Raw genomic sequence first — 20,952 nt, 5'->3', positions numbered from 1 at the left:
GCAGGCACGTGGCTCACACTAGGCTTCAGTGAAGCAAAACAGAGGAATGCAGTCGGCCCGTGTCTCCGCAGGTCAGGGCTTTGCCTGCCCCCTGGGGCCCCTGCTTGAGAAGATGGCGGGGGTGCGAGGTTCAGAGCGGGCATCTCTGACTCCCACTGTCCCAGCCCCGTTTCTGGCCTGAGCTCATTCGATCGCTTCCTCTGTTTCTGGGCCTTGAAGGTCGGATTGGCAGGGAGGCATCACCGGTCGATGCTTTGAGACCTGCCCCAGCCACGATGTCCCCACGAGTCTGGACGGTTGTCTTAGCAGCACAGGTGCAGCTGCTTTAAATGTGGGCGGGGGAGTCGGGGGGCTTCTCCCCCAGAAGCTGTCGGTCCGCACCGCCCTCCCACCCACTCCCCGTCTCTCCGGGTCCCTCTCCCAGGACGCCCAGCAGAGCCTCACAGTCCTGCCTGGCTCACACAGGGCCACCCAGCTTCCAGCCAGCTGCCTCCTGCGGGGTCCCCGGGCAGGGACCAGGAGAGTCCCCTGGCAGTGCCGAGGCCTCAGTCTCTCAAAATAGAACAAAACACTTCATGCTGTCTGTGTCCCCAGAAGGAGGCCTTCGCCCTTGAACGGTGAGCCCTGCGTCTGCAAGAGCTGCTCTGCTGTTCACAGACGTCCCGCCCGCAGAGCTCAGGCCTGGCCGTTGCCTGCCCGGGCGGATGAAAGCCCGGGGTCCCCAAGGCTGGCCTTGGTCCCCGGGCCGCCTCCGTGTGTTCTGGCGGTCCCCCGAGCACCCCCCTTGAGGGCCTCATCCCATGGAGACCTGCAGGACACTTGTGACAGCTGCGACTCCCCAATGCTGACACTTTGATCTCCTAGGAAATGGTCTGATCTCAAAAATCACAAGGGGCAAGTGGAGAACAAGATCGACCAAAAACTGGGAAATATTTTCCCAAGGTTTATTTTCAGAAGGTTAGTAGAAGCGAATTAACAAAAACATCTTCTCTGTGCACTAATAATTGAAGAATATTGGTTCCAAGAGGCACCAAAACATCAGGCTTTTGTGGGAGTGACGTTTTGCCCTGATTTTGAGATGCTGAAGGATGATGTAGGGAGATACGGAGACAAACCTGAAATCTAGGGGTCGGGAGCTCAGACAGCACTCGGCCACGCGGCTCCCTGCTGCGGGAGACGCCTTACCCCCGGGACTTAGGACGCACGCAAAGGCTGCCCCTGCGACCCTGACAAAACGCACAGAAGCGAGGCCCTGCATCGCATGCGGGGCTCCCCGGGGCAGGAGGTCACGACATGCAGGAGGAGACGTCAGGACAAGACCTCGGCCCCGGGGCCCTGCCCCCTGGGCCACTGGGGCCACCGTCCCGGTTTCTCCTCGGAGAACGGTGGGAACAACATCCTGACAACGCAGAGAACGCGCCTCCATGACTCCCGGGCTCTCAGTGGGACAGGAGCCTCCTCAGTCGCCCACGAAGCGGACCAGCATGTCTGCTTCCCCGGGCAGGAGGCAAGGGTGAGACCACAGGGTTCCCTCTGTCCCGTCAGCTGCAGAACGGAAGCCCCACCTCCGCCCTCCCTTGACACAAGAAGCTGTCCAACTGGGGAGCCCTTTGAGGAGCGTTGCCTTACTTGGAACAGTCAGAATGTCGACATTATTGATAAATGTGCCATAAGGACTCGCAGCATCTGTGGTGGTAACGCCCGGTTCTGACCGCGTCCTAAAGGAGGATGGGCGTGGCCTCCCATCTCACGCCCGCGTCTGCTGCACCCCGCCCTTGTCCTCACCGCCCAGCGGTACCTGAAGAGCTCTCCAGCCGCCCTGGGGATGATGCCCACATCGCCGCGGGGTTCTGACGGCAGGGCCGGCTCCTCCTGGCAATGTGGGCCCAGCATGGTGAAGCTCTTCCCACTTCCTGTCTGCCCATAAGCCATGATGCAGACATTGTACCTGAAACGCAAGCCAGACTTCAGAGCAGAAAGACACGCAGAGGGCCTGGCGCCATGACCGGACCCTGAGAAGAGTGTTTGCATGAGTGATTCCCTCTGAATCCTGCTCCCTGAAAAGCCATCTTCAGCATAACCTGCCCCTGTGGCTGTCTGGGTGCACACTGGATGGTCATATTTGTGTTTACACACACGCATCTCACGACACCTGTTTCTTGTAGGCGTCTCTGCAGTTCCTCACGGGAGACCACGAGGATTCCTTCCTGGACCAGGCCCTCCTCCCAAATTCTACTCATTCCAATGTCTGGAGTCGCCTGAATTAAGTTCATCTTCATAAAATGAGGCTAACTAGAATGTATACGAAAGTTTGCATATTTTCATGTCTTAAAAATACTTTCCCCATTCCATTTTTTAAAAATAATTTTATTTGCTTGTTTCTTGCTGTGCCGGGTCTTCACTCTGCTCGGGCCTTCCTCTGGGTGTGGAGCGCGGGCTCCTCCCGGTGGCGGCTTCTCGTGCAGAGGAGCGCGGGCTCAGGGCGCGCGGGCTTCAGCAGTTGTGGCCCACACACGGGCTTAGTTGCTCCAAGGCGTGTGGGACCTTCCCGGAGCAGGAGTTGAACCGTGTCCCCAGCATCGGCAGGCGGACGCTTTATCACCGAGCCCCAGGGAAGCCCCCTGTTACATTTTGGATTCCTCACAGTGCTGACTCCAGGTGAGAAATGCCGTGAGGGGTTCTTACACCTTGTTTCCCGAAGGGTCTTGGGGTTCTCATTTCAGCCAGACTGTGCCGACCCTCTCGGGGCCCTACTGGCCTGCCCCACAGTCCTGGTCTGGGGTTATTTTAGTGCAGCTTGCTTCACAGAAGACGAAGACCCCTGAAGGATTTTTCTTCCACCTGCGCTGTTAGCCTAGAAGGTCAGTGAGAAGAGGGGAAGCATCTGTAGGAATATTTGAAGTAAGTCTACAGTGTAGCTTTACACACGTGGCCGTGGAGGTGCAGGGGAGCCTGGCACACAAGTGGCTGCAGCTGAGCCCAGACTGCCATCCGCCTCCCTGGGAAGGAACCCCCCAGAGGCAGGCCCCACCCTCGGAGGTTCTGATCCCGCTGCTCAACTGGGCTCAGAACCCTCCCCTCCTCCAGCCAGACAAGGGCTGTGGCTCCAGTAAAGTGACTCTGAATAGTGTTCTGCTGGGTTCATCCCTTGAACAGGGATCCAGAAAGCCCTCTTCCTCCAAGGGCAACTGTTCCCTCAATCGAAAAGACGATGGGAACCAAACGCGAGGGCGAGACCCATCAAGGCCCTCTCTGCCATCACCCTGCCCTTCTCTTCTCCCAGAACCGAGAGGACTCCAGGCATTTGTAACAACCCCCCACGTCCCACCTCTCACACCTTCCCTGAGAGATGCGCGTGTCTGGGGGTGGGGTGGGCAGGGGAGTGCCTTTGCCAGGACAGACGAGCGTCTGCAGCGACCTTCCAGACCACTGAGGAAAGGACAGAGGGAGACACAGCCCAGGACTCGACCTGAGCATCTGTTTCATATTTACAACAGGCAGAGACCATGTTAACCACGATAACATTTTTTATTTCTGGAATCTGCTTACTTGAAAGATGCCTACTTAGAAAAAAAAAAAGAGAGAGAAAGATTCTCCTATCACTTTCAATGGAAGAGCTCTCTTTGTCAGATGGATAGAAAAACCCCAGTGTTCCAGCGGGTGGGCCAGGTAGGCATGAGCAGTGATGACACGTGGCTTCTGTGCTGACCTGACTGTTGGGGTCACGAGCCTCCCCACAGCCCTGAGGTCAGATGCGGTCGCGCTGTGGCTGGGACCAACCCTGTCATTACAGTCCCCATTTCACTGGTGCTGGGAAAACTCAAATATGTCTTCTTCTGGATGTTTGATGTCAGCTTCTCCATCAAACCCAGATTCTTCAAAATGCCCTGAAGCGGAAAGTCTTCCTTTACTGGGTCTCAGCTAAGCCAGCAGAGCTATGCACGGCACTGCCAAAAAGTGACCTTTGTCCCGAGGTGATGGCCACTGCCTCGGAAGCCAGTAGCAGTGTCCACGGGGACAGGCTCCTTCTCACCGAGACAAGCCCCTCAATTTGGTGTCAGCCTTCTTAACAGACTTTACAGAAGGCTGAAATGTACAAACAATCCCGGAGAGAAGGCAGCTGCCCTCTCAGTCTGAAGATGACATGTACTTAGCAGGGTGATCGTCAGAGTTCCTGCCTGGAGGATCCCGTGGACAGAGGAGCCTGGTGGACCACGGGGCACAGGGTCTCAAAGAGTGGGACCCGACTGAGCACGGGTGCCCTGCACGCGACATAACAGAATGATCATCTGGACCCAAGGCACCCGTGTTCCTTTGACAGTCACTCCTCAGATCACGTCTCCGCCTCCTCCCGGGAAAGGGCCGTGGACACCGGGCCGTGGGTCTGCCCTACACACGCACAAAATACTCGGACACTAACAGCAGACCGTCATCTGTGGCAGAGATGAAATCTACTTACACGGACCTCCCACTGCGATAATCGGCCTCAGAAATGTTTGAACTCACCCATCTAAGAAGGACGTAAGAAGGGGACACACATCTTCAAACACCACGCTCTGAGATTCTGCTGGGCCATAAACTCTGAGAGGCAAAGGGAACATGATGTATTATTGGAAGAAAATGTAAATAAGTAAAGTAAGTGTGAGTCAGTCAGTCATGCCCGACTCTTTACGACCCCGTGGACTTTAGCCCACCAGGCTCCTCTGTCCATGGGATCTCCAGGCAAGAATACTGGAGTCAGTTGCCATTTCCTTCTCCAGGGATCTTCCCAACCCAGGGATCGAACCTGGGTCTCCTGCATTGCAGGCAGATTCTTTACCATCTGAGCCACCAAGGAAGCCCTGAGCTTTACTTTATTATCCAAATACAGAAACCTGAGACAAATAATATCCTTGTATATTTCTCATAGGAACCCCAACACAGTCACATTCATTTTTTTAGCAAAAAAAAATTAATTTTATTACTTTTCAAGCTAACAGAGGTTAAAGAAGAATGAAAATTGCTTCCTGTTATAAAAATGTAATAAGCATAAGCAAAGTTATAAATGCTTGCAAAGCAGAAAGAAAGAGCAAGCAAGAAAAAAAAGATATCATATAATTATCCCATAACTAACTTAGTTCCACTTAAGTGGGTCCAAAACAAGGATGTAAAAATCATACCATGGCAATATTTGATATGTAATACTTAATTTTTATGTTCACGCTCTTAAAAATGTTTTCCTAGGCCTCAGGTTGGTTCAGCCAAACGTTAATACACAAAATGGGGCTGGAATGCTGGCTATGAAAGGCAATCCAGTGCGGTTATGTGTTTATAAACTTGTATGAATAAGCCGAAGTAGGAAGTGACTTCCAGAAACCGCGGTTCACTGCACAGCATTAAACAAGATGGGACAAACGCTGGAGGGGAAAGGCAGGGCCTGCCTCCCGGAGCTGACGAAGCCGCGGAGTCGCGTGTGAACCGAGCGTGCTTGGATTTAAAGCTTCGTTTTCTGAAACACGGGTTTTCATTTAGCTGGAATCAAAGCTTTCTCTTCTTTCACTTTCAAACTGTGTCCTAATGCCCAGTGGAGCCCGTTCATCTCTAGAAGCAGGGCTGGTTTTCCACCTCAGGGGTCTTCCTTATAAATGCTGCTTGCTGAGCACAGCGAGGACGTTTAGAGCAGGGGACCGTCCAAGCGCTTATTGAACTGTCACCCCAAAACCCCACCAAGTAACAGAAGCAGGAAGAACAGCGAATGAGCCCAGTCTGTGCATCGCCAGCTCCGACAGTCACCCACCTCCTGACCTCATCTGAGCCCCCACCCGGAGCCCCGGAGCCCTCTGCAGCTGACTCAGGTCCATCTCTTCCACAAATGCTCACTACCTACCTCCAAGGGATGATGACTCTTTAATAAATCATCACAGTGTTTGTTACCACTGTCACACTTTTAAAAATTAACACTAATTTCTTGACATCATCCAGGAAGAGGGTAGTGTACACATTTCTCCAGTTTTCTGATATGTTTGTTTTTCCCATCAGTCTTTAAATAGCATTGCAGCTGGCCGAGCGTCTTCACAGATGTTCACGGGTGGCAAACTTTCTCAATGGGAAACATTTTAGGCTTCATGCACATCTTATTTAAAGAGACGCTGGAGTCTTTCTCACCGAGGAGGAAAGGCCTCTCACAGGCCTGCCGCCTGCTCGCTACTCAACATAGTACCTGCTAGCTACCTCAGGGACCCTAGGATCGCCAAGCGGAAGGACATGCTGACTCTGCTCAGAGCTGATTCAGCCAGACATCCAAGCAATCCGAAGCTGAATGATAAGAAAGTTACCAAATCAACCAGCAACTTTAGTAAAGTAGCAAGTGATACAATTCGTGTGCAAAAACCAACAGCGTTCAGGTATACTAACTAAACCAGCTCCCAGATATAACGGGAGAAAGACGGCACATGTGATAGGAAAACGAAAATAAAAAATCCTAGGCAGGAATTTGAAAAGAAATGTCTAAACCCTTTATGAAGAAAATCATAAACCACCCCTGAAAGACACGTAATCCCACCTGAATGAACGCACAGGCATTCGGCACCGTGTTCTGGGCTGTGAAGTCTCACCGTGGAGATGGCCCCGCCTCACCTGGATCACTAGGTCCCACCCGAAGTAGGCCACGCGGTCCGATCCACGTAAGAAATCGGACCCTGCAAGTAGCAGAGCCTGTGGGCGAATTCCTGTGTGACCAGGAGGCTCCCAGCTACGATCGTGGTCAAGGGAGAAAAAGACCTTTCACATGGCTGGACGATACCAGAAGCAAGGAAAAAGATACAAATGACTGAGCGAAATAGAGGCAACTTAAATCACAGACAAAAGGTTGATTTCCCTAATATATAAAGTGCCCCTAAAAATAGAGAAGAAAAAATTTAGAGTATAATAGAGCATTCCTTAAACTTCTAGTCAATTCCTTATATTAGAAAGCCTTTCTATACTTTTATGGAGAAACAGCTAGAGAAGGAAGACCTTGCAGAAACACGTCTGAGTCACATGAAGGACATCGGACCTGACCCCCAGGGGCGCCAGAGAGGCGCCGTTTCTCACCACGGCCTGCAGCCAACCTGGGGCCGGCGCGGGCCGGGGAAGCAGAGGGTCAGGACAGGCGGGCGGAGCGGGTGGAGGAAGGCAGGCCAGGGCGGGGGGACCCGCCTCTCCTCCCGGCTCCGCCCGGTCAGCTGGCTGTGGAGGCCCAGGGCCTGCGCCTCTGCCTGGCCCATCCCGCCCTCCCCTGAGCTGGACCCTGGCCACGGGGACTGGCCTAGCCTCGCCCGCTCCGTGGGCCCCTACACAGCATCTTGCCCGTAACAGGGGCTCAGTCATCACTGGAACGACTACACATGGACGTTACTACAGATATGCTGGCAGATACGTCGCAGCATAAACACACACACAACAGACACGGCCAAGAGGCCTCCTGCTGCCTGGTGCACAAATTATCCTCAAAACAATAAAAGCAGGGTCAGTTCCTGTCACTTTAAAAATAATAACATTCTGCTGTACTCAGGAGAGCCCGCTTTCTTCTGACCCTGGGTCCATTCATAGTTTCCTGAAAGGCAAGGCGTGTGCTTCCCTTGCATGCATTTGTTTTAAAAAGGAGTTAAGTGGGGCTTCCCTGGTGGTCCAGTGGCTAAGACTGCACTCCCAGTGCAGGGAGCCTGGGTTCCATCCCGGGTCAGGGAACTAAATCTCATGCTGCATGCCTCCGTGAACACCAAGGATCCCACGTACTGCACTAAAGCCCAGCACAGCCAAATAAAGAAACAAATATTTGAAAAAAAAAAGAGTTCAGTGCTAAAACTGTTGAGGTTTCCCTTCAGATGGAGATAAACTATTTTGACATTTACTCGTCCCATGAAAAGCTGCTAAAAAACAAACCGCACTGTGACTTGCTCAGACCCACGTGCTCCACCGCCTGTGACATCACCAGGCCCCGAGCCCCCTGACCGCCCAGCACGGAGACTTCAATTTCAGTTTTTCCTCCTCGCTGAGCCATCAGTGAGTTTCACAGATGGCTTCCTTTCTCTCTGGGCTCAGCCCAAGCCCCACAGTGCAGACGTCCCCTTCAATCCAAAGCCCTCACGTGGCCAGTGAGGCGCCGACAAGCGGGTGCTTATGTCTGAGCTGACGGCCCGCTGCCCGCTGCCCACTGCCCCCAGCCAAGGCGGGGGGCCACGGCGAGTCCCCCACCCTCCCCACTCATCCAAAAGGCAGCCAGTGGGATACAAAGACCTGACCACACTGGGCTGCCCGGGGCTGGGGTCTGCACCTGCCTCGCCCTCCCCAGGGACCCCCGAAGGCCAAGTGACCTCAGGTGCACGAACTAGCTTGGTGAAGTCGGACATGCTTATGCCCACGAGGGGTCGGACAGGCCCCGCCTGGCACAGGGTGGCCGAGTCAGGGTCTCCCGAAGCAGGCGGGTCTTCAGAGCCCTGGGGGCTGGAAGTGACCCCGGAGGCCGGAATGCAGCTGTGTCTGTCCCCTTGCAGCATCCTGGGTCAGGAGCCGGGCAGGGTTCATGCGTTTCCCGGTGGCGGATCCCCAGGGTGGCATCGTACCTGCGTGCTCCCGGGGTCTAGATACCGAGGAGCCCTGACCGGACGGCACGGGGGCCACCACCCTGAGGTCCGCTCGCCCCACCGGAGGGACACGGGGAGGCTGCTCCCCTCCCACTTCGTGAGGGCAAACGTTCACGCTGAGCTCCGCGTCCTCACCCATCCAATACTGACAGAGGAGCGTTAGCGTCTCTGGTCACAGTAACAGACTTACTGACTTTCTCTCAGGTTCTGTCGCATTTGTCTCTTATTCTGAAGCTCTGTCACAACCCTCAGGGCTGTGGTTCCTGTCAACGTAGATTCCTTTGTTATTGGGAAGTGACCCTCTTGCTCCCGAGTAATATTATTATTAATCTGAAATCAAGCAAAGAGGAAGCAGAGAGCCTCCTGATGCAGTGAAAGAGGAGAGTGAAAAAGCTGGCTTAAAACTCAACATTCAAAAAGCTAAGATCATGGCATCCAGTCCCATCCTTTATGGCAAATAGATGGGGAAACAGTGGAAAGACTGAGAGGCTCCAAAATCACTGTGGACGGTGACCGCAGCCACGATGTCAAAGACATTGCTCCTTGCAAGAAAAGTTATGACCCACCTAGACAGCATATTAAAAAGCAGAGGCATCACTTTACCAATTAAGGCCCATATAGTAAAAGCTATGGTTTTTCCAGCAATCACGTACAGATGTGAGAGTTGGACTGTAAAGAAGGCTGCATGCCAAAGAATTGATGCTTTCAAGTTGCGGTGTTGGAGAAGACTCCTAAGAGTCCCTTGGACAGCAAGGAGACCAAACCAGTCAATGCTGAAGGAAATCAGTCCTGAATATTCATGGGAAGGACTGACGCTGAAGCTGAAACTCCAATACTTTGGCCACCTGATGCGAAGAGCCAACTCACTAGAAAAGACTGATGCTGGGAAAGATGGAGGGCAGAAGGAGAAGGAGAATGAGATGGTTGGATGGCATCACTGACTCAGTGGATACGAGTCTGAGCAAGCTCCAGGAGACAGTGAAGGACACAGGAGGCTGGCGGGCTGCAGTCCACGGGGGTCACAAAGAGTCGGACACGACTGAGCGACTGACACTTTCTCCCCATCACCTCCCAGCAGCCACTAGAGTTCTGTCTTGTCCAGCATGTCTGTAAAGGAACAAATCCCAGTGAACCTCTGAGTCCGGCCTCCTCTGCCCACGACGGTGGTCTGTCGTCCCTTTGGGCTGCAGTCCATCCCCGGGACCCTCAGGCTCCACCTCCCACCGGCTGAGGGACAGCTGGCTTGTCCCCAGTTTTGTCGGTTATGAGTGAAGCAGCTGTAAACACCCACTGTCACAGTTTGTGCAAACACTGGTGTAAACGTTTCTGTACCTGTCTTGGGTGAATGCCCGGGGGAGGGTTGCTGGGTCCAGTGGACAGGGGTCCACCGCAATGCCTGCCACGGCCGCTTGGATTATCGGGGGCATTTCCCGAGTAACCGTAACCTGAGTCTCTGTCCTTGGAGCAATGCCTGTTTGGATGCTTGGCCTGCTTGTTCACTGGGCTGTCTGTTCTCTGATTTTCCAGAGTTCTGTGTGTATGCTGGATCCGGTCCTTTGTAAGCTACGTGATTTCCAAATATTTTCTCCACTGTGTGGCTTGTCCCCTCATCCTCTTAACAGTATCATAAACAAAAAAGAAAGTTTAACTTCTGATTCTTTTATGGATCATGCTTTTGGCACGTTTCTAAGAATCCCATGCTTAACCCAAGGTCACAAAGACTTTCTTCTGTGCTGCCTTCTAAAAGTTGTGTGGTTTCAGGCTTGACACTTAGTTTCCACTTTAGTTAATTTTTGCCAAAGCTGTGCCATCTGGACAAAGATTCATTTCATTTCTGCCCGAGGACGTCCAGTTGTTTCAGCATCACTTGTGGACAAGAGTGACCTTTCTCCACTGAATGGCCTTTGCCCCTTTGCAACTAGTCACAGTGACAGGATGAATTGTGCCTTTTATTAATCAAACCCTCGTGCAAAGTCTCCATTTGTGTAGCTTTGCGTTACCTGTCATCTCGAAAAGCACTTACCTTTCAAACGTGTATGTCTTATTAATCAGAGGCTGGCCAGGCCGGGCACACTCCACCAGGATGGTTTCCTAGAAGAAAAGAGTTAAAAACAAAAAAAGCAAGCTGCCGACCCCGCAGGGATCCGGCTGCTGCTGTAAACAGGCTCTGCAGGGACACAGCCCGCCCGGTCTGCAGACTATCTGTGCCTCAGTTTTCCCCCATGGAATGAGTAGCTGAGATACAGGCCACATGGTCCCAAGGACGGTGAGGTTCACGCTCTGGTCTTTTAGAGGGAAAGCCTGCCAGGCTCTGCTAGAAGCAAGGCAGGTCTACAGAGAGACACATCGCTCCTCCTCTGCCCCGAGCCAGGGTCAGCAGCCCCGGCGGCTCTTTCCAGTGAGGCGGCGTCAGACTTCCCGGGGCTAAAGGAATCTTTCTCAGATATCATCATAATTCAGTTACGACTGGTGGATTGTTTTTCAAACACATCAACTTTTGATCTGGCTAAACTATTTTCTTACACAACATCCTGTACGGAGAGAAGCAAAGGCTATTTGTTAGCAAGAAAGGAACCTGAGTTTCTCTCGAGCAAAGGAAGAACAAACCACTGGAGCTGGTTCCAAGCTTAAAATAAAATGCGAATCGTGAAAACACAACACAGAAAGAGGAAGAATGAACACCCCACAGCTGCAGGCACGCGAGACCTGTGGGCGCCCGGCATTTCCCTGGCAGCAGTCAGAGACCCTAGAGGAGGGCCCGGTCAAAGTCTTCCGACATCATCTTAGCAATATCACCAACTGATGTCAGCGTACACGGCGGTTTAGTCGCTCAGCCGTGTCCGACTCTGTGCGACCCCAAGGGCCGTAGCCCACCAGGCTCCTCCATCCATGGGATTCTCCAGGCACGAATAGTGGGCTGCCGTGCCCTTCTCCAGGGGATCTTCCCTGACCCAAAGATCAAACCGGCATCTTCTGCTGGGCAAGCGGATTCTTTGCCAACTGAGCCACCGGGGAAGCCCAATATTAGTGTGTGTGTGTATGTGTGTGTGTGTGTACACACTGATATTTATATATCTTAGTAATGCTGGTATCACCTATATATAATGTGTGTGTGTGTGTGTGTATACACACTGATATTTATATATCTTAGTAATGCTGGTATCACCTATATATGATGTGTGTGTGTGTACACACTGATATTCATATATCTTAGTAATGCTGGTATCACCTATATATGATGTGTGTGTGTGTGTGGGTATACACACTGATATTCATATATCTTAGTAATGCTGGTATCACCTATATATGACGTGTGTGTGTGTGTGTGTGTATACACACTGATATTCATATATCTTAGTAATGCTGGTATCACCTATATATGACGTGTGTGTGTGTGTGTGTGTGTGTGTACACACTGATATTCATATATCTTAGTAATGCTGGTATCACCTATATATGATGTGTGTGTGTGTGTGTGTGTGTGTGTGTGTACACACTGATATTCATATATCTTAGTAATGCTGGTATCACCTATATAATGTGTGTGTGTATACACACTGATATTTATATATCTTAGTAATGCTGGTATCACCTATATATAATGTGTGTGTGTATGTGTATACACACTGATATTCATACATCTTAGTAATGCTGGTATCACCTACATATGATGTGTGTGTGTGTGTGTGTGTGTATACACACTGATATTCATATATCTTAGTAATGCTGGTATCACCTATATATGATGTGTGTGTGTGTGTGTGTGTGTATACACACTGATATTCATATATCTTAGTAATGCTGGTATCACCTATATATGATGTGTGTGTGTGTGTGTATACACACTAATATTTATATTTTTTAGTAATGCTGGTATCACCTATATATAATATATGTGTGTGTATGTGTGTGTGTGTGTATATGCAAAATAAATACATATCAAAAAAGTGGCCTATTTAGGTTTTGCAGGCAAAAAATGTTCGCCTGTCACCCCGGCTCCTGGACCTGGAGTCTGCCCAGCAGCCTGGGCCCCGCGCCCGTGCCCTGCGGCGTTCCTTCCTTTTTCTGTTGCCTGATTGTGGGGCTGCTGCTTTAACATCAGCCAGAATGAAATCCTGGTGCCCCAGGAGGAACGGTGCGGACATACCCCCTGTCTGAAGCCTGGCTGAAGTCTACAAGTGCCTAGACTTGTTTTTCTGTTTACTCACACAGAAAAACAGCTGAGGACTGCTAAGGTGTACAGTCTCACCCCGAAGCTCCAGGTCACCATCTGAGGGCCATACAAAGCCATAAAGACAAGCCTGACCCCAGGAGATGCCCACGACCCCTTAGGAAGCCACCCCAGGGCGTGATCACTAGATTTCAAACAGCATCTGAGAGACGCCAAGGACAGAGCTTCATGTTTGCAAACACCGCGTCCGTGTTCTCTCCTGCCTCTCCTACATCACCCCCTCGCAACAACGCACACCCCTCCTTCTCGCAAACAAGAGTCCAGAGTAACCCCTCTTATCCAAATCCTCATGCCCTTGACCTCTAGACTTCCTCTCGGGTCCAAACACCAGGGTTCATCTCCGGAACTCACTTCATAGTCCCTGCCTCGCGGAATTACGAGGCTCTAAAGGAACAGCATGCTCAGAGTCAGTAATCAATAAGGGTCATTTATTTCCCTTACATTTAGCTGCTTTATCATCTATTTCATTTGCATCTAATTCCCTAGGAAGCTTTCAAAGCATATAGGGCGTAAAATTCTTAGTCATCAACTCGGTCATGTAGCCTTAGAGCTAATGGCAAATTTTAATTGAGCTCCCATGTTTTACAGAAACAAATCTGAGGCCAAGAGGGGTCAAGTCAGGCACATTCAGGAGGGAAGCCAAGCCTCTGGTTCCCTTGCCGCTTCCGCCCACCCTGGCTGCCATCAGGCTGTGCGGGTGGTTTCTAAGCCTCGGACACCCTTCTCTCCAAGGCCAGGGGTCCTCAGTCACGCCCTGGCCCCTCTGCAGCAGGGAGAGTGAGCCCACACTTTCCGGGACATCACAGCAGATGTCGGGGGTCCTCACTGTGCAGCCTGGGGCCTCATGTTTGGGGATGCTGCTCCTTCTCCTGTGACAGGCCGTGAGTCTGTAGACCTGGAGTGACAATCTCTCCTAGGAGGGGACACGGGGTACCTTGACCCCAAGAAGACGCCCTCTATCACCGCGCCCTTGCTGGGAACCCCACACTGATGGTTCCTGAACCAGTGTGGCCAAGTCTCAGCAAATCTGTGAGGGTAAAATACACCTGAAGCCAACCAATGACTTCCTGGGAGCAAATACAGGTTGGTTCATACCAGGTGATAGATTCAGAGAAGCTCGGAAATTATTAAAATAAACATGCAGGCACGGATTTTGAATCACCTTAAATCTCCACATTCAAAAACAGAACAACCAGATAGCAAAACCAAAGACCCACAGTATTCACTGTGAAAGTGAGAGACAGGTTTCCCTCCGACCTGCAGGCCCTGAGGGGGTGTGGAGGGGCCGGCTGGATGTGAGATAAGGATAAATCCATAAATCCACGGGGACAGAGTCCTCCCTGAGACTGGACAGGGAGGGACCTGAAGCAGCTCCTGGTGGGCAGAGATGGACCCTTCGGGCGCCAGGAGGCCAGCAGCGCATGAAAACCCACCGGCACGCTTCCCTCCACACGCTCACGACCTCAGCAAGAACTTCACCAGTGGCCTCCGCAGGACGCCAGGAGCCACCTCTTGGCTTGAGAGCCGATCGGTTTCAGGGGAGGAGCGATGCGTCGTCTGCCGTCCCTCGGGGGACAGCGGCTGGGTCAGAGGCTCCAGGGAGAGCCCACAGCCCCGACCACCACCTCCTCATCCTCGTGCTGCCGCCCCGCCAGAGCCCCCGCCAGAGCCCCCGCCTCCTGGGATCGAGCTGCCCGGCCAAGCCTGCGGTCCTGAGGTCCACTCCTCAGACGCGCAGAAGACACAGCGGCGGGCTGGGCGGCAGAGGATGTACCGCCGTGTGGATGGTGGGCGACTCCCAGGCCCCGGGCCGACACTGCTGGATGGACAAATGGTCGGTAAGAGGGAGACGAGGGAGGGGACCCAGAGGCCAGCCGGCTCGAGGAGGCCTGAAAGCGGGTCAGACTGAGCCGTGGGGCTGAGGGAGGTGCCTCGGGCAAGAGCGCACAGGGACCTGGATCCAGGCGGGTCTGACAGGCGGGTTTGCAGGAGCTGGACCAGCACGTGGCTGGTGAGGCCGCCCCGCCAGAGCCAGCTCCCAGCAAGGCCTCCTCAGCTCCGCCTGCACTTCCTTTCTCTTGTCCCCCTTGCCTGGAACAACGCGCGATCCATCTGTCATATTTGTAACATGTTAGTTTTTTTTATCTTTCTTATTTGCTCCGAGACACGCAAGATCCTCCCAGGCCAGGGATGAAACCTGTGTCTCCAGTGTTGGCAAGCAGGTTCTTTACCACTGAGCCTCCAGGGAAGCCCTTGCGGTGTGTTACTCCTTAATTGGCTTTTTAAGAGACATTATCCTGTATGCGAAGGGCTTACGAAACCATTTTCATTCCCACAGTGAACCTGGGTTAAGTCAATTGTTGGCAAAAAACCGTCTCAGTCTCTGAATACAATCTGCCCAGAAACAAATCAAGCTAGAAACATGCTTTCACCTTTCTATTCACTCAGGACAAGTATGTTTGGAGAGCTGCCCGAGGCGGAAGCTGAACGGAGCCTCCAGTGAACAGAAGGGACGTGCGCCTGTCTGTCTTAGAACAGAACTACCTGAAATACCACAAAGAACTCGAAGAACAGTACAGATGCGGTGAGACTGCAAGGGAGAGCGTGCTCGTTAGGCCAGACAGCAGGAAGGGCCTTCCTGAGGCCGTGATGCTCACCCTGCGTGCTGAGGATGGGTAGGTGAGCCGCGTGAGGGGGACATCAGGACGGGAGGGCACGTGCCAGGCCCTGAGGCGGCACGGGGTGGGGCTGACGGCCATCGGAGGGATGATGAGAACCCGCTCTGGAGCGCTTGTGTTTGAGACGCCGATGCGCCATCTCACACTCTTCCGGCCAAGCCAGCATCACTTCCTCCGCATCTGATTATCAAACAAGTAGACTAAGCAAGAGACGCAACGGGCAGCCCTGGAGACCCAGAGCCAGCACAGAAGCCGACTCCGTCTGAGCCGGGCTTTATTCGTAGGCTGAATTCAGAACCCTGCAATGTGGAATCGGATCGCAAATGGAAATCAAGCGCTAAAGGACTTCCCTGGTGGTCCAGCGGTGAAGGGCCCACCTTCCAATTCAGGGGACACGGGCTCAGTCCCTGGTCCGGGAACTAAGATCCCACCTGCTGCAGGGTGACAGCCCACGAGCCGCAACAAAAAAGCAGCACAGCCAAACAGAAGAATTGCACAGCTGCCTTACCCGCGCAGGACAAACGCGGACTCTCATTAGACTCTTGGAAATAAAAGCACAGCGCGGGAGCCCCCAGCTCCCGGGCCACAGAGCAGCTCACTTGGGTCTTCAGCACATCTAGTGACAGAAGTCCTTTAACAGGTCAAGTGAAGCTGAAAAGTGACTTGGATTCTGCTGGTTTCCTAAAGCACAATCGGAAATGCCGCAATGGAAAGAAATTTTATCTCATCTTGATGGGTAAAACATTTTCCTAAACCCTGGAAGTTCCGAATGTGAAGACTCAGTGGAATCTGACAGGATGGGCGGGGGCCACAGGGAGGATGAAGACGTAACCAAGCAACAGGGGGAGCCCCATACCCGGGGGCGGGGCTGGGGCGGATGTCCCCCCACGGGACGGGACGCTCCCCGCAGGGGGCACGTGCCCTCAGAGCGCTCGGGAGACGTAGGAAAGGCAGTAACTTAACCACTTAGAAACGGAGGTGGGGGCAGTAGGGTGGTCCTGAGGACCCCCTTTGACTCAAACTCCTAATAACAAGGATTAGCTGGCCTTCTTCTGCTCAGCCCCATGACACTTGTACTAAAGGCAGCCTACAAGGCACCGAATAATAGAAGGAAAAGTACTGAAAAGCGTGGAATTTTTTAAATGCTTATTTTATATGGAATTTTATAATCAGCTACAACAATTTTCATGGTTTCTTTATTTTAAAAAATTAAGCTATCAATCCATTAACTGAAGCTACTTTAAAAAGAGTTGCTGGGACTTCCTTGTCAGTCTAACAGTTAATACCCTGTGCTGCCACTGCGGGGGGCAGGGTTCGACCCCTGCTCAGGGAACTAAGATCCCGAATGCCTGACTGTGAGGCCAAGAAAAAGAGATTATATTTAAAAATAATAATAATGAAATGAAATGAAAACAAAAAGGGTTGCTCAAGTTTACAATACGTTATCACAATAAGACTGATTCAGACAACGGGCCTGGAGGACAAGCGCCGAGATTGAGAGCAATCAATGCAACCCAGGATCACCTTCCAAGAGGTCGCTGTACTCTAAAGGGCCTGGACTTACATGTTCAATGAAAATGACCAATAAGGGAACTAAAACTGTAGCAATTCATTTTGCGATGGTCATAATACAGCTAGAACATCTTTTGAACCTTTTATTTATGGAGACTTTCAGACACACACAGAATCGGATGAGGCAGGATAAAGGACCCTCACCCAGCATCTTGGGGCTTCCCTGGTGGCTCAGACAGTAAAGAACCCACCTGCAATCCCTGGGTCGGGAAGAATCGCTAGAGAAGGGAATGGCTACCCACTCCTGTACTCTCACCTGGAAAATTCCGTGGACAGGCTACAGTCCATGGGGTCGCAAAAGAGTCAGACATGACTGATATCTTTCACTTCCTGGATATATTCACTAGAATCTCCTATAAAGAAGAACTTTTCCTCATCAGTGAGGCATTTACCCTGAAACGCATTTCATCAGGAAGGGCCACACAAGGTTTCCTTCTTTCTTTATCGTGTCTTAGAATAAAGGACCGACACGCCAGCACTCTCCCAAGCTGATCAACAAGATCTAAAAATAATAATCGCTATGAACTGAAGGTTTTCGTAGGAATATGTTATTTTGGTCTGAGTCACTCACTCCCTAAGCTCCATCATCCCATCCGACACCCGTGGGCGCTCCGTTAAAAAGGCTCTGCGTCCTCCGGCGGGAAGTCCCGACCCTTCCCTTTCCTCTGCCCCGGGCTCTTCGGGACCTGTGACTCATGACCCCACAAGGAGCCCCACTGTCCTGCAGCCACTGCTGCTTCTGGCCTTTTCGACAGATAAATATGAGCAAAGAAAGTGAGGTGAGAGTCGCTCAGTTGTGTCCGATTCTTTGTGACCCCATGGCCTGCACTGTCCATGGAATTCTCCAGGCCAGAACACTGGAGTGGGTAGCCTTTCCCTTCTCCAGGGGATCTTCCCAACCCAGGGATCGAATCCAGGTCTCCCACACTGCAGGCAGATTCTTTACCAGCTGAGCCACCAGGGAAGCCCAAATATGAGGAAAATTTGGCTTTAAAGGGAAAACACACTCATGAGTTCATAACAGAAGTGTCTGTTTCAAATTTACACTACTAAGTTCATACTTAACTCTATTTGTTTTATACTTGCACTTCTTTCCTTGTGCTGCAAATGTTAGGACTCACTCACATGTGCACAGATTGATGTGGGGGCTGGAGAATTAATGAAAGAGGGTGGCTTCCCTCCCTTAGAGCTACCGGCGAACAGCCTTATGGGCTTGCGTGGGAAAGGCACCTAAGGGCTCGCATGGGAAACGCACCCAACACCCCGCAAATTTCACATCTGATAGAATTCAAGAAATAGAGACAATCTTTGTTAACTAAGAAAGCATGAATAAAGGAGGAAATTGCTTCATATTCACTCTGCCTCTGAATTACTCAGTGATTGAACCATCAAACAGAATGCTCCCAGATACAATGTGTAAGGAAAATTCACTCACGTCATCGACTGCATGGACCACTCCTCCGGACACAGAGCTGAGGGATAAAATGACATTTAAAACACACATTACGATGGATTCCCTCCGCGCATCCCCATTTCTCAGACTTCGGGCTCATTTCTGGCTCCCTCTCTTCCGGTCCCTGACATCTTGCATCTTGGTCTCGATTTTTCTATCCTTTCCTCCTTTCCACCTCCCGTCCCTCCTTCTGACCTTATCTTGGCATATTTCCCTCGCATACCTCCGCTCTGTTTGGTACTTCTGTATTCTCTAGCTGTGTTCTGTATTCTCTAGCTGTGTATCCCTCGCATACCTCCGCTCTGTTTGGTACTTCTGTATTCTCTAGCTGTGTATCCCTCGCATACCTCCGCTCTGTTTGGTACTTCTGTATTCTCTAGCTGTGTATCCCTCGCATACCTCCGCTCTGTTTGGTACTTCTGTATTCTCTAGCTGTGTTGTGTGATACATACGTCTACATGTAAATGCCTCCTACAGGTTAGAAGCTTGGGGGTGACTGAGACAGAAAGAAAGGCTTGGCAAGGTCTCTGCCCTCACGAGCCCCAGTATTAGAAAGCAATCGTGAATCCAGAGAGAGGTGACATGTGTCAGAGCTAAAATTAAGTAAACATAAATGATAGAAGAACATAAACAACAGTTTATGACGCCTCTTGGGAAGCTTTGCCAAGTCGAACAGCCCAGGGCAGTGCCGACTGATGGTTCTGTGATGAACCGTCCAGCAGCACACCTGAGATGTGGCCGGAGCAGCTGAGAAGCTACGCGTCTAGACGACTGAACTTTCACTCATTTAGTCACAGGACCACGTGAGGCGGGAAGTGACCCTGTCGGGCAGCACAGAAGCAGATGAATAATGTGACGAGGCCATCTGCAAACACCACTCCACGAGCGCAGGCACGGAGACACCACATTTCAGGGCCGCCGGCTGCCGGACCGCGCTGCAGAGCTGGACGGTCCGCCACGACTGGTTTCACACCACAGGGCTGACCAAGGGCTTCCTCAAGACCCTCTAAAGCCAAGTGTTACATTGTATCACGTGCAGAGAGGAGAGACTGGACGGGGCCTTTACAGAAGAATGAAGTGTGGCCAGGACACGGGGAGGGCCCTGAGGTGAGTGCAGTCACAGGGGCAGGTGTGAGCGGCCACCGCGTGGGTCTGGCCTCACCCGGCGGAGCAGAGGATGCTGCGGGCTGTGCGGGATGCGGGCCAGGTGAGCCCGGGGTCGAGAGCTGCTCCGACAGGCTGCGCAGTGGAGACGTCCATGGGGCATTTGTTTCATCGGAGAAAGAAGGAAAAGCCGGAGTATGATTTTCAAGGAAGCGAATTTCAGGTAATTTTGTGTCGCTCATCAATACCACGGACACTTCCTCTCAGTCAGGAGTGCTGAGTCAGTAGTAACCACCCCCTGAATTCTGAGGGGCCTCTGGGGGGAATCAGAGGGCAAGGACCCGCAAGAGCTGGCCCCGCACCACAAAGGCTGCCTGACCGCCTGGGCAGCAGGGCTCCTACGACCCCTCTCTTTCCTGCTCAGGTATTTTGGCCACGTTCAGGCACGTGCCGGAGAGACCGCCACCCACTCACTCTTAGCAAATCAGCTCCATCCAGAAAAGAGGGCCTCATCCGGAGACCAGAACACAGGAGGCGGGGTGCCACTTCTGTGCTTTGTCTCTGCACACACACACACACACACATGCACACAACACACACATGTGCACACAACACACACATGTGCACACAAGACACACACGTGTGCACACAATACACACCCCCCCCACACACGTGTGTGCACAGTGCACATATGCACTGAGAGGGTAACAGGCAGGAAGGCCAGGGGTCTCCACACGGAGGAAATAGGCTGCAAGTGGCACATTTTTTCTCTCTCTCTTAAGCGGCAGGAGGAAACAAACTAGTGTTATATTTTCCCTTCTCTATACAAATATAAAGAGAGGTTTCTCTTAAAATTTTGTGTTGCCATAGTTCCACCTGAACTTAACTTTTCTCAGACCTGTGCTAACCGATGCATTTTTCTTATGGAAATGTTTGTCTTCAGCTGTGTGACTGTGCCAGGCATTTACCTTAGACTCTGTCTTCAAGTCGGTTCCTCCTAAAGGCTCAGAACCGACTTGACAAACCGGTGTGTTATGCTCATACCTTGTTCTCCTAATTGGTGTTAATGAAACTATACGTTTGTATGGAAACCCGCCTTTCTTCAAGATTCATGTCAATCATTTTATGGCCCGGGATGACTCACCTGCTGCCAATGTTATCCCAGTGCATGTTGTGGGTGAGGGGCCTGGTGCCATTCTCTGAGTTTTGAGACATTTCCTTTCTTTAATTAGCAGACTGCTAGTAGCTATATAACATCCAGCTAAAGACTAGCAGGGGGCACTCTCTCTGCCCCTTCCGATGTCTCTGTCA

The 20,952-nt window shown here is 51.9% G+C and overlaps 1 protein-coding gene across 6 annotated transcripts in view; it reads right to left on the bottom strand.

The window, feature by feature from the left end:
• The window catches only part of KIF25 (kinesin family member 25), a 40,576-nt gene that overhangs the window by 7,112 nt on the left and 12,512 nt on the right, over positions 1–20,952 (bottom strand). For all 6 annotated transcript variants that reach the window (XM_081529649.1, XM_081529652.1, XM_081529650.1 and 3 more), the window contains exons 6-9: positions 18,520–18,556; positions 10,627–10,694; positions 4,507–4,581; positions 1,799–1,948 (exon numbers count right to left, since the gene is read on the bottom strand). In XM_081529649.1, coding sequence (XP_081385775.1) covers positions 1,799–1,948; positions 4,507–4,581; positions 10,627–10,694; positions 18,520–18,556 — 330 coding nt within the window. The remainder of the gene's footprint in view (positions 1–1,798; positions 1,949–4,506; positions 4,582–10,626; positions 10,695–18,519; positions 18,557–20,952) is intronic.

The sequence above is a fragment of the Giraffa tippelskirchi genome, chromosome 9 (assembly GCF_054371585.1).
Source record: "Giraffa tippelskirchi isolate mGirTip1 chromosome 9, T2T-mGirTip1v1.2.pri, whole genome shotgun sequence".
NCBI classification, from domain to species: Eukaryota; Metazoa; Chordata; class Mammalia; order Artiodactyla; family Giraffidae; genus Giraffa; species Giraffa tippelskirchi.
This window is presented reverse-complemented; position numbering and strand designations above follow the sequence as displayed.